This window comes from Schistocerca gregaria, chromosome 8 (genome assembly GCF_023897955.1).
Source record: "Schistocerca gregaria isolate iqSchGreg1 chromosome 8, iqSchGreg1.2, whole genome shotgun sequence".
Classification (NCBI taxonomy): Eukaryota; Metazoa; Arthropoda; class Insecta; order Orthoptera; family Acrididae; genus Schistocerca; species Schistocerca gregaria.
The window spans coordinates 493,130,709-493,145,340 of NC_064927.1; the positions used below are offsets into that span (position 1 = coordinate 493,130,709).

At 40.3% G+C, this 14,632-nt stretch overlaps 1 protein-coding gene across 2 annotated transcripts in view; it reads right to left on the minus strand.

Annotated features, from left to right (window-relative positions):
* The window catches only part of LOC126284458 (midasin), a 481,989-nt gene that overhangs the window by 415,293 nt on the left and 52,064 nt on the right, over positions 1-14,632 (minus strand). For both annotated transcript variants that reach the window (XM_049983379.1, XM_049983380.1), the window contains exons 11-13: positions 9,336-9,488; positions 6,774-6,996; positions 3,285-3,396 (exon numbers count right to left, since the gene is read on the minus strand). In XM_049983379.1, coding sequence (XP_049839336.1) covers positions 3,285-3,396; positions 6,774-6,996; positions 9,336-9,488 — 488 coding nt within the window. The remainder of the gene's footprint in view (positions 1-3,284; positions 3,397-6,773; positions 6,997-9,335; positions 9,489-14,632) is intronic.

The window sequence follows — 14,632 nt, forward strand, 5'->3', positions numbered from 1 at the left end:
AGTGTACTTCATTAATCCTATCTGGTAAGGATACCAGACTGCACAGCAGTACTCCAAAAGAGGACGGAAAAGCGTAGCGTAAGCTGACCCTTTACTAATCCATTATATTTTCTAAGTACTCTTAGTATATTAAGTTAATATAATGAAGCTAAGAAGGGTGTTCCTCAGATGCTTTACCCAATCTAACTCTGGCAAACATAAATGCAGATCACCCAATATATCATTTACAACCATCTGTTTCAATGCTAGTGAATAAGTTTTCAATTTTAAGGAATATCATAATGCTTAATAGCTCTGAAGAGACTTTTCTAATCACATCGTCACATATGTTGTTATGGAAGTATGTAACCCTGTAAACTAAGGTCAGTTTTAGCTCCGTTTCCCCTTAACTTCAATTTTTCTAACACTTACAGTACACAAGTGACATTCACATAATATGAGCTTGAGAGAGGCGCAAGTTAAAGGAATAAAATGGAACAGACAAAAGGAAGGTAAGGGCACAATGTCCCACAAACAACAAAGCCATTAGGGATTGAGTACATGCTCGGACTAGTGAAGGGAAGGTATCAATCAATTGTGTCCTACTGAAGGTATTGAGCCAGTATTTACCCTAAGTGAAGTACAGGAATTGTGGAAAATCTAAATCAGGATGGCTGGATGAGAATCTGAACTGTGACCACCCTGAATGTAAGTCTAATGTTTTACCATTTGCACCAGCTCACTTGGTAACGAAATGGAACAACATATTGGAACAGTGGCAGAAGAATAACATTAAAAAACATAACAATACTTGAGTTGAAGTATGGAGCAAGTAAAAAATCAAAAATCAAGAGGTGTGGGCCAACTTTCAATGAAATGAGCAGATGGCATCAACGGCCGGGAGGCCCCTACTCGGAGCCAAGTGCAAGTCTTATTTCATTTGACACCGCATTAGGTGACTTGCGCACCGGTAACTTTCAATTAACTGAATTTTACAAAAAGGGAATATAAACACTTTTTTGTAATAAAGTTTTGTTATGCCTGTAACATATGTTTAAACCTGGAAAGCAAAGCAGCTGTTCTATTCATGGGACAAAAGCTTACTGGTGTCTGTGAGCAACTGATCATATGCCACATTACACTAGAACTTTAAATATTTTTAAATTTGCAAGACGAGTAATGCAGGAACATTTTAGGGCTGAATTACAATAACTTTTTTTTGTAATTCTTCAGGCTTCCCCGGTGAGGCATTGTCAAGTTCATTAATCGGGTTTCTGCCAGTTATTCACATCTTTCCTGCATGATATTTCAACTGCGTGACTCACAGTCTTCTTCAGGTGCTGTTTAACATTTATTCCAGTGTTGAACGAGTCCTGTATTTTTTTTTCCTATGTTGTGCTAAGCGTTCCCTGTGCAGTCCGTAGTGCGTCTGGCACTTTGCCAGTGGTGTGCGCTGACCAATAGCAATGGCTGTAGCATTTCCTTCTAGCCGCAGCTGGTCCTGAACGCTGTGTGCGTACTTTGTGGCTATTATACATTATCAGTATAGCTGAATTCAGTTCTGAATGGCGTCCAAGCTGTGCTAGACTTTTTATCTGCTGACTAGTACTACTCCCTTTCCTAGATGTTCTAGTTAAGAGGAAGGGAGATGGCACCTTCAGTCACGGTGTGTAACGCAAACCCACTCACACCGACTTGTACCTGCACGCCAGCAGCTGCCACGACCCGCACATAAAAAAGGTTTACTCAGAATGCTGGTTCACCAAGCACGAACTCTGTCAAATGCGCATAATTTGGTGGCGGAAATAGAACATCTACATTCTGTGTTCTACAAAAATGGATACTCTTCTCGAAATGTTCAAAAGGCACTGCACCCTGTATCGCCACCAGAGGTTCCTGAAGAGATACAAGAAGAAATGTAAAAGGTTGCACATTTGCCATACGTTGGGCCGATATCTGCCAAAATCAGCAGAATTCTCCTGAAACATAACAGTAAAAGCGTGTTCCATCCACCCACCAAGATTAAGACTCTGCTAGGGAGTGTGAAGGATGACCTGCGTCTATAGAAAACGGGGAATTACCATGTGCCATGTGAATGTGGGATGGCATACATCTGCCAAATGACCAGGACCGTTGACATCAGGTGCAAAGGGCACTAAAGGCACACCAGTCTGAGACAGACAACCAAGTCAGTGATTGCCAAGCATTGTATAGAACTAAATCATTCTATGAAGTATAATGATGCCAAGATTTTAACACAAACATCGAGATACTGGGACAGCGTTAGCAAAGTATCTATTGAGATTCAGGTCACAGAGAATCTCATTAACCAGGACAACCAGCGCTCGATCTTATGAAGATGCAATGTAGGCAACATAAAGAACCCAAGGGACACAAGCATAAAGATGGAATTAGGGGTAAGAGCCCAGTACATGTAACAATGGACGTACATGAAATGGTACCTCAGACAACAGACACAATATCCTAGGGCGTTCTTCCAAGTCTCAGACAACAATTTGAACAGAATCGGCCTGAAAATGACACTTCAGCCACTCCTGGGGGACAAGAACTTCAGACAGAATGCCTAACATGGCACACCACACGGTAACAGAGAGTCTTAATTCACAGAAGGACTCAAATGATGACAGTCAGCAGATAAAACGTCTAGCACACCTTGGACGCCATTCAGAACTGAATTCAGTTATATTGACAATGGATAATAGCCACAAAGTATGCGCACAGCATGCGAAACAGCCGCGGCTAGAAGAAAATGCTACAGCCATTGCTATTGGTCACCACACACCACGGACAGAGCACCAGATGTGTCGCGGACCACAGATGGAATGCCTGGCACAACGTAGGCATAAATACTGGACTCGTTCCACTCAGGAATCAGTATCGAACAGCACCTGAAGAAGACTGCGAGTCATGCAGTTGAAATATTGTGCAGGAAAGACACGAATAAACGGCAGAAACCCAATTAATCAACATGACAACATTTTTTGTGGCAATAAGTCAAGCTGCGAACAATAAAAATAAAAGGAAACAATCAATGTGTGGAAAATAAGTTGTAGTGACCATACACATTTTATATACTCTCATATTTTTGAAAATGAGATGGCTGAACTGTAAAAAATCTGTTGGTTGATTGATGATGTATATTAATGATTTACTATCTGTATTGCATCATAATCAATAAATATCAGAAGAATGGAACATATTAAACATTTAGGTTATTTCCACTATCACTAAATTGTCATAGAGAACTGGACAGTATCCAAAAACATAAAAAACTATATACTTACCGCCAGCTTCACTAAAAATTTAAGGCCATCTTCCCATGCAATACTACGCACAAGTCTCTCAAATTTTTCTCTCACAGGTCTCACTATAAACTTCAGATCCATTGGTTTATAGCTGTAAGTCACATAGGAAAAGGATTCGTTAGGTACATTGGATGAAATGATTTGCAGAAATTACTAGTGTTTAGATACGGTACAAAATTATTTTCATTATTCATTTCTTAAAAATGGTACGAGTATAAAACACAAATGGAGCAAGATGAGAGAGAAGTCACTGTCATAAATTACATTATAGAAACAAGTGCAGAACAAGAATACAGCACAATAGCTACGTCTTCCCATGATTGAAATACCAAACAACAATAAGATATTTTTATTTGGCACACAACTAACAGGTTTGCTGATACATTTTCTACCCTCATAAAAATCACACATCAACATAACAATAACCTATTCTCACCCAATGAAATTTTCTCCTTACTAAAAATGGACTAATTGTGACTAAAGTACTCTTCCTCTCTGTTTACATTATTTATTATCACAATACCATACAAGAGACACCACTGCATGAAAGGCACAAGATATATTCACAGAAAATGTCATGGCTCATAATGATATCTCCTTTGCGGAATGAAATAACCCAAGATAATGTATTCTTGCAATCAGCAGCTAGATAGGAGTTGTACAGCAAGGCTTCAAAAGCATAAAATGTTAGAAGTTTGATCTGAAAATGCTTTCCATTTTCATTACATGGTGGTTCACTTTGGTATTTTTCAAATTGGAAGTTATATAATTTTGCATAGACAGACAGATGTGTTTAAATTAATCAACATGAATTAGTAAAATCAAATGGAAAGGAAAGATGGAATTCTTTGTTAGCCACAATGGTCCACTTGAGTTGTTCCATGTTCAGTTTTTCTTTTAAGGTTGTACCGTTTGCTTCTTGCATCCACCCAACACAACCCAATACCTTTTTTATGCTTTCCTATTACAATTTTCACTTTTATCTCTATGTATCTACATACATACTCCAAAAGCCACTGTGCGGCATGTCACTGAGGGAGCCCTGTACCACTACTAGTCATTTTCTTTCCTGTTCCACGAGCAAAGAGAGCACTGGAGACATGGCTTTATATGCCTGCAGATGAGCCCTAATTTCTCTTATCCTATCTTTGTCCTCCTTACACAAAATGTACATTGGGAACAGTAGAATCATTATGCAGTCATCTGTAAATGGCTGTCCTCTAAATTTTCTCAACTGTGTTCCTTGAAAAGAACACCATATTCCCTCCAGGAGTCCCCATTTGAGTTCACAAAGCATCTCCGTAATATGTTCTGATAACAAATCTAGCACCACACACCTGAGTTAATTCAATGTCTTCCATTATCCAATCTGGCAGTGATTCCACACACAATAGCAGTATTCAAGAATGAATCACACTAGAGTTTTACATGCGGTCCACTTTGTATCTGAGCCATATTTTCCTAAAACTCTCTGTATAAAATGAAGTCAGCTGTTTGCCTTCCCTGCTATCCTTCTTACGCCTTCATCCTATTTTGTATCACTTTGCAATGTTATGTCCAGCTATTTAATTGACACTGTGGTGTCAAGCAGCACATCACTAATACTATACTCAAACATTATAGAATTTTTTCCCCTCTCATCTGAGTTAACATACACTTTCCTACATTTACAGCAAGCTGCCATTCGCCACACCAAATAAAAATTATGTCAATTTCATCCTGTATACTTCTACAGTCACGCAAAAATGATATTTTCCCGTATATTACAGCCAATGGTCACAGACTGCCACTCACCTTATGCATCAGATCATTGATGTACATACAGAACCTCTTCAATTGTTTTAAGTTTTTCTTTAGCTGTGTAGGATTGACAACAAGGAATTTTGGCCATAATTAACAAGTTAACATGTGGTTAATACTTCGCTTCTAAGGTGCTACTGAAGTATCACAGACTGAGGCTGCAACAATGCTACAGTATAACAGGATCTTCTGCTGGAGGCAGAGCAGGACCAATCTTATTCCAATTGATCAACACACCCCAGTTTTTGCCCTTAAATTTGGGGAAAAAATGTAGACAACTGTTTGTGTGTATGGTACACACCTAACTTAGATTTTACACGGATCACTTTTACTGTTGACTACACATACAGCTATGCCGTAGAATTTATACTGATCATTTTATCATTGACTAAGCCCTATGACTTCGTTTTTCTATTTGTGCACTATGTGGCATGTGTTCTTCCTGCTTCCGAGGGAGACAGTTTTAAATCTGCCAAAACCTAGGTAAAGGTTTGAATTAACTTTTGATGTGCAACTGGTTGGCTGATTCCCATTGCATCCATTATGCTACAGTTGCAGACTGCTGCCACATTCAAGATTTCAATATTCAATATAATTGCTAGACTGACCCAAGAATTATATTTACATCATTAATTTTTTATTAAAGGGGCAACCAAAAAGTTTCTGTTTGAGCAAAAGATATAGCATGAGTCTGATGCAGGTATATAAGCACTGACATTTAGGCAAGGGGTTAGCGTGGCATTCACGTCTTTCAGATACGCGGATGGTAAATGAGGATATGTGAACTATGGTGACATTACCAAATGCGTGCAAACACGACCAGCATGCAGTTATTCTTTTCTCAGCTGCTGTGGGACAAAGACCGGCAGACATCCATTGGAGACTGAAGAACATGAGCAATTAAAAGTGAAATATCCTTGAAACCTGTGACAAGGGGTGCTGTTGCTTCATAACATCATGCAACCCCATATTGCAAAACAAGGAAGTTATGCTAACTCGAGTGGGACACACTCGAACACCCATCCTAGAGCCACGATCTATCCCCATGCGATTATCGCGCCTTTTGTCCCTTAAAAAGGCCTTGAAAGATCAATGATTTCTGTAGGTTGAGAACGAGCAGCAGGGAGATACAGACTTTTTCATGCAGCAGGACACGGTGTTTTACCAAATGGATACCTTCAACCTGGTGCAGCAGTAGGATGCTTGCCTCAGTGCTGACAGTGAACTCGCCCGATTGCAATACCGATTCTGGACTGTACAGCCTTTGAATGGAAAGTTTTTTTATCATCGCTTACGATTAATCTGAAATGCCTCATTCAAAAGTAGTACAACATAAGCATTCTTCATTAAGTTTCTTATTAACAAGAAGGCAATAAGAAACAGCATTTACGCATGTTTTACGATGGGATGGCAAAGAAGGTAAGAAATTGCTTCATGGGGATTAGTTGAAAATAACACCATTTAGTAATCGGCCAATAATTCAATGTTACATCAAAGGAATATTTAAAAAAGAATCAAACTGAGCTCCTTCCCTGTACAAAAGGATTGTGCAAAGTAGGCTTTTTAGTTTTTTAACTGACAAAGTAGCAATAGTGTACATACTCTTATAGCAGTAATGACCCCCGGGGACATGCCAATCACCTAAAATTTGAAGATAAAGATACTAACCCTCCGAGGAGATCTGTTGTTTCACTCTGCTGGTTCATATTGATGACCAGTAGTGGATTTCCAGTTCTTTGTGCTAGGTGCTGAACGAGGAAAGTTTTTCCTGTGCCTGTTTCACCCACGAGCAACACTGGCTCACAAAACTGTATTGCACGGGCTACTCCTTCAAGAAGTCGAACCACGGGTGGGACAAGGGCAATTCGCTGCCCACGTTGGATTGCAATCTCTGTAGAAACAAAAAGGGATACTGGTTATATAATTACTAATTTCACACATCTATATATTTTTTTAAATTTCTTTTCAGTAATAGAATATTACATCCGTAAAAGTTAAGCATAACAAACAAATATGGATTAGCACTTTCACTGGTTATAATTACCCTACCAGCCTCATTCAAATGCAATTTCCTGGGCCTTCACATCCAATCCTGGTATTGTTGAGCCCTCAAAAAATCTACGTAGAAGTAAACCTCTTGCCACTCTATAATATCCTGGTCTGGAATTTGTTAATCCGATTTTGCCCAGCACACCTATAATAGCTTTTTGTCATTCTCCCAATCTCCTCAATATTCTTGTCAGACCCTATGCTCCTTCTGCACAAATCTATCTATCCTATAGCTCCTATTCCTGTGACCGCCCCCACTGTTGGCAAAACATATGCTATTAAAGGGAGAACACCTGTGAAACTACATGTCGTGTACCAGCTGTTACATAAACACTGTTTGGCCTTCAACATTGATATCACTAGCACCATGTTACTTGTTACAATGAATGGGCACAGACAGAGGGTGTACACTGGCAACCTAATATTATGTCATAGAGCAAGCTCTACAACATGACAGTCACGCCTGTGATGCCTGTTTCACCACAAGTGCCATCTAGATTCCATCCACACACCAGTTTCTCAGAACTATGCAGGTAGGCATTGGCATTATAACACGTCCTTGCTTCTTGCCATCTGCCTGGCCTTAATTTATGTTAATTTCTTCAGTCACAGCATTTCTACGCTCCCTTTTAGTTTTCCATGTCTTTTATTTTCTGACCTGACTATTCTCCCAATCCCCCTTTCCCCACAAGTACACAACATATAATGCACTTATTATTAACTCTTGTACAATGTTTTGTCAGTAATCTCCATCCTGTTTATTATCCTATCTTCCACCTTTAAGTACCTCCAGTGCACTCCCCAAAAAGCAGTCTTTCCTTCTCATCCTCCCCTCTAAGTCCCCCTGATCTGAGGTTCTGGGTGACTTCACCAGAACTCTCCACTTTTCCTCAAAAGTCATCAATCTTTTTCCTTCATCCCTCTTCCTTTCCTTTCAACCCTTCTGCCAGAAAGAGCTGTCGACTCTAGAAACCTGCACATTTCCTTAACTTTTATGCAGTTTTGTCTTGCCACTAATTGGCGAGCAGATCTTTTTTATCTACCCAGTTATATTACAACTCAAACTGTGTATTACTTGTCAAAGTCAGGCTTAGATTTTCCACCCAACCCATCTAATTTACATTTTCAAAGAATGGAAAGACCAGTATGGTATATTAACAATATTATGAAACGCTACTCACCATAAATATGACAGATTGAGTTGTAGACAGACACAACAAAAAAACTATTACACACCGAGTTTTCGGCCACAGCCTTCTTCAGAAAGAACACACACACACACACACACACACACACACACACACACACACCATGCTAAATTGTGACTTTGGTTCACCTGCTACTTAATATACACATTATCCTTGATACAATCATGGAGAATCCTGGGTGAGACACACACAATAATATGAGTAAAGGCAGCCACTTGGTACACAGAAGTAACACTGCACAATCAACAGGCACATAACAAGGTTTGACAATGCAAAGCCAACATTAATGTACACTCTTGTCTTTAATGGAAACAAATAACAGTATTCAATAACTTTCTGTGGACATTTCTGCACGTCTAGTTGACATTTAACTCACTCAACTGCGTATGTATCAACAGAACACAATGTTATGTGCACAAAATCCTGGGAATGCAACTAAATGGTATTTGAACAAAATCTACTCAGTTTTCATGCTCTCCATCACTAAAATTTCAACTTAGAGCTTGACGCTGTTACTTTAGTACGTTGGAGACTGCACTTGTTTGTGTTCAGATTCACAGTTGGTGAAAACGTGCACATGCTATGAATGGGAAGAAAGAGAGAGAGAGAGAGAGAGAGAGAGAGAGAGAGAGAGAGAGAGAAAACAATGTTGCTGTGAATACTGATAATATTATAGTTGTGCCAACATTGCATGCATAGATGTGTACCAAGTTGCTGCCTCATGTAACAGTACTTGATCACATTGCTGACTGACACAGCAACAAAGTGATGACATTATTTAGAGTCAGAGAAAGATTTTGACTTCAGATTTGATCCAGAATCACCACATTTATGAAGTAATTTACCAACTTAAGTTGTAACTAATGGGCCTCACAAATACATTGTTCCTGGGCATATTTCTGCTACACTGCCATCACATTAAAAATCTTCAATCTGGGGATATTATTCCTACAAGCTCAGCAATATCACTTACCATCAGTTTTCTTCTTCATCAGTGTGGCTCGTCCAACTGTAATCTGACGATCTGTTTCAGAAATTGTGGGCTTATGTACATTAAGATAATTATCTGCATCCACAAGCACACTCAAGAAACTCCCCACAGCTTTAGCACCAGCAATACGCACATCTGCAAAGAAAAGACAGAAGAAAGTTTTATTCTACACATTCTGCTGATTCTTTCGGACTATATTTGCATGAGAATATTTAAAATTAAACACAGAGTGATACAACAAGGACTTAATAACTTTGCAATTGTATTTAAATCTATTGTGATGATTCAAAGAGCTAGTTTTGTTGCCATAATTTAACTCTCACTCAAACAATGGCATAATATTAAATCACACCACTACAAAGACTAGAAATAGTCACTGCAAAGTGGCTGTTTTCACTGTTTGCAAATGCATTTGTTGTATGTTTTGATCTGGCAAGTCAATTCTGTGTGAAAATGCAATGTAATATCTGTATCAGACATGGTATGTACCTTTTCATCAGGTCTACTCTTTATGAATCATGTCAGTGTTTTGCAGGAAGTGGCTATTCAGTACATCATAACAAATCCTCATTGATACTGTGAGTACAAGTTGCTTTAGAGCAAGTAAAGGCAAAGTTTTGCTAACAGTACTCCTGTTGCTTCTTAAAGACAAGCAGTTTCTTGGAAATATAGCAACTCGAAACAGCGAAACATGTATGTGAGAGATGTGCTGGTGTGAATGTGTGTGTGCTTTCTATTTCCAATGGATGTCTTTTGGCTGCAAAGTTAAATGTTTAGTAGTCTTTTCACTGTGCCTGTCTGTGACTCAATGCCCCCTCTAAATGATAAGTATTTTGAAATGGATAGATTGCTATTCACCATGTAGTGGAGCCATTCCCTGTGTGTGAGCTGCATTTGCGTGAATGTATGTCTATGTATGCTGTTTGGTTTGGAAGAACAGCTTCTGGCCAAAAGCTAACATGTCCAGTAGTCTGTTTCTTGTCCCTCTCTATGACTCAACATCTCCATGGGGAGTAACAATCTATCCTCTTCATACTATTGTCATTATTCCATCCTGCATTTTCCACTGTTTGAATATGAGAGCTGGTTAGTACTTACCTTCTAGAACTTACAAACACAGTATTATTGAGTAACTCCATTTGCTATAATTCTACTCCTTTGACAACTAAGTTTTTTTTTGTTTTTTTTTTTTTTGTTTTACTGCGTGACATTGGTAGTAAATGGTCCACTATTACTGAAACTATCAAAATTCTTACCTAGTTGATATTTCATTACACTTCATTATTCAACTGTTTACCTGAATTGTGCTAATTCCGATGGTACACTTGGCTGATCATAAAACATTTTAACTTCTCACGGCTAAGATTCACATTCATGTACCACATTGTAAAAGATATTATATTTGCCATTAATTTGTACAATCAAAGACGAATATAATGGCTTTTAAAAAATAAAATATTTCCTTTTCAGTTAAATCTGTAATCTACAATGTTCAGAAACAGCGTGCTCTGAAAAATGTTGTGAACTAACAGTTCTTCATTTCTCATAAAATGTAGCTCATCTGAGAGCTTCAATCATACTTTTGCTTTTCTAGAAAGTCAGTAATCAAAAAGTTATTTGTAACTGAAGTTTCTCAGCTGCAGGAAACACTACTGTTATGTTCATCTTTAAGCACATTTAATTCACAGAACAAGTGCCATAGGTGTGCTAACCTAGTCTTTCTAGCCTCGAAAATACAACTGGTCACCAGACTAATATGTTGCTCAAGAAATTTTAAAACATCTAGCGTAAAGTATAATCAAAGTACTGCTTGGTTCACTAGAATACCATCAACATTAAATTTAACCTCTGTATCATTATGAAATAAATAAAATAGAAAGAAACATTCCACATGGGAAAAATATATTAAAAACAAAGATTCCATGACTTACCAAGCGGGAAAGCGCCGTTCGAGAGGCACAATAAAAAAACACACAAACACACACACACAAAATTTCGAGCTTTCGCAACTGGAGGTTGCTTCGTCAGGAAAGAGGGAAGGAGAAGGAAAGATGAAAGGTTGTGGGTTTTAAGGGAGAGGGTAAGGAGTCCTTCCAATTCCGGGAGTGGAAAGACTTACCTTAGGGGGAAAAAAGGATAGGTATATACTCGCGCACACACAAACACACATCCATTCATCCATATACAGACACAAGCAGAGATATTTAAAGGCAAAGAGTTTGGGCAGAGATGTCAGTCAAGGCGGAAGTGCAGTGGCAAAGATGATGTTGAATGACAGGTGAGGTATGAGTGGCAGAACTTGAAACTAGCGGAGATTGAGGCCGGGTGGATAACAAGAAGAGAGGGTATATTGAAGGGCAAGTTCCCATCTCCGGAGTTCGGATAGGTTGGTGTTAGTGGGAAGTATCCAGATAACCCGGACGGTGTAACACTGTGCCAAAATGTGCTGGCCGTGCACCAAGGCATGTTTAGCCACAGGGTGATCCTCATTACCAACAAACACTGTCTGCCTGTGTCCATTCATGCAAATGGACAGTTTGTTGCTGGTCATTCCCACATTGAAAGCGTCACAGTGTAGGCAGGTCAGTTTGTACATCACGTGGGTGCTTCCACACGTGGCTCTGCCTTTGATTGTGTACACCTTCCGGGTTACTGGACTGGAGTAGGTGGTGGTGGGAGGATGCATGGGACAGGTTTTACACCGGGGGCAGTTACAAGGGTAGGAGCCAGGGGGTAGGGAAGGTGATTTGGGGATTTCATAGGGATGAACTAAGAGGTTACGAAGGTTAGGTGGACGGCGGAAAGACACTCTTGGTGGAGTGGGGAGGATTTCATGATGGATGGATCTCATTTCGGAGCAGGATTTTAGGAAGTCGTATCCCTGCTGGAGAGCCACATTCAGAGTCTGATCCAGTCCCGGAAAGTATCCTGTCACAAGTGAGGCACTTTTGGGGTTCTTCTGTGAGAGGTTCTGGGTTTGAGGGGACGAGGAAGTGGCTCTGGTTATTTGCTTCTGTACCAGCTCGGGAGGGTAGTTGTGGGATGCGAAAGCTGTTTTCAGGTTGTTGGTGTAATGGTTCAGGGATTCAGGACTGGAGCAGATTTGTTTGCCACAAAGACCTAGGCTGTAGGGAAGGGACCGTTTGATACGGAATGGGTGGTAGCTGTTATAATGGAGGTACTGTTGCTTGTTGGTGGGTGTGATGTGGACGAATTTGTGAAGCTGGCCATTGGACAGATGGAGGTCAACGTCAAGGAAAGTTGCATGGGATTTGGAGTAGGACCAGGTGAATCTGATGGAACCAAAGGAGTTGAGGTTGGAGAGTAAATTCTGGACTTCTTCTTCACTGTGAGTCCGGATCATGAAGATGTCTTCAATAAATTTGTACCAAACTTTGGGTTGGCAGGCCTGGGTAACCAAGACGGCTCCCTCTAAGCGACCCATAAATAGGTTGGCTGCAATCCTTCTTTCCATCAGTCCTTATACCAGTTCCAAAGTGCACAATCCATAGACCTCACCCGCCTAATCCTTCACCTATCCATCGACTCGGCCAATGAACACACCCGTCAACTCCTATCCCAACAATCTTTCCTCTCCCACATCCACACCGGCTGTTCATAGCATCCCACCCTCCACCCTCCACCCTCCACCAACAATTAAAGGGAACAGCCATGGGTACCAGGATGGCCCCCTCGTATGCCAACCTATTTATGGGTCGCTTAGAGGGAGCCTTCTTGGTTACCCAGGCCTGCCAACCCAAAGTTTGGTACAGATTTATTCATGACATTTTCATGATCTGGACTCACAGTGAAGAGGAACTCCAGAATTTTCTCTCCAACCTCAACTCCTTTGGTTCCATCAGATTCACCTGGTCCTACTCCAAATCCCATACCACTTTCCTTGACGTTGACCTCCATCTGTCCAATGGCCAGCTTCACACATCTGTCCACATCAAACCCACCAACAAGCAACAGTACCTCCATTATGACAGCTGCCACCCATTCCATATCCAACAGTCCCTTCCCTACAGCCGAGGCCTTCATGGCAAACGAATCTGCTCCAGTCCTGAATCCCTGAACCATTACACCAACAACCTAAAAACAGCTTTCGCATCCCGCAACTACCCTCCCGATCTGGTACAGAAGCAAATAACCAGAGCCACTTCCTCATCCCCTCAAACCCAGAACCCCTCACAGAAGAACCCCAAAAGTGCCCCACTTGTGACAGGATACTTCCCGGGACTGGATCAGACTCTGAATGTGTCTCTCCAGCAGGGAGAAATGAGATCCATCCTTCATTAAATCCTCCCCAAACTCTTTGCCTTTAAATATGTCTGCTTGTGTCTGTATATGTATGGATGTGTGTGTGTGTGTGTGTGTGTGTGTGTGTGTGTGTGTGTGTGTGTGTGTGTGTGTGTGTGTGCACGCGCTTGCGTGCGCGCGCGCTTGCGTGCGCGCGCGCTTGCGTGCGCGGTCGGGCGGCTGCGCGCGAGTATATATCTATCCTTTTTCCCCCCTAATGTAAGTCTTTCCACTCCCGTGATTGGAATGACTCCTTACCCTCTCCCTTAAAACCCACAACCTTTCATCTTTCCTTCTCCTTCCCTCTTTCCTGATGAAGCAACTGCCGGTTGCGAAAGCTCAAAATTTTGTGTGTGTGTTTCTGTGTTTTTTTATTGTGCCTGTCTACCGGCACTTTCCCGCTTGGTAAGTCATGGAAATTTTGTTTTCATTATGAAGTAATATATATTGATGAACTTCATTAGTTATTTGTACTCTTATGCAAACACGGAAGCTCTGAACAATAGTTCCAGCAGTCTGCATGAATCATTATGTACAATAACACTGTGTAGTACCTTGTGTTATGAATAATGTCTTTTGTGAAGTACTTTGAGTCAGCCATGATAGCCAACATCTCTGCATAAAATGCATGAAAAGCTTTAGTGACTCATTCTGAGAACTATTTGAATTGACTAATTTCTTCTAAACTGTGATTCGTGCAAAGATAGTGTGAGTAAAGACATAGATGCTGGGTTTGTTATGGAACTACTTAAAAAATTATTGCCAGTATTTAGAGTTCATAAGATAAGAGTTACTAGCCTGATTTATTTGAACTGTATACAAAGTTTCTATAAAAAGATGATCTTTGTGATGTTTTCTACAGGCAAAAAATTTGTAAATAAATAAAGTTTAAATTGATGGTGTCCTCTTGTTTACTGAGTACTCTGGTTACGTATCCAACCAATTATCTAATGTTCAATCTCATCCTAGTGGTGTTC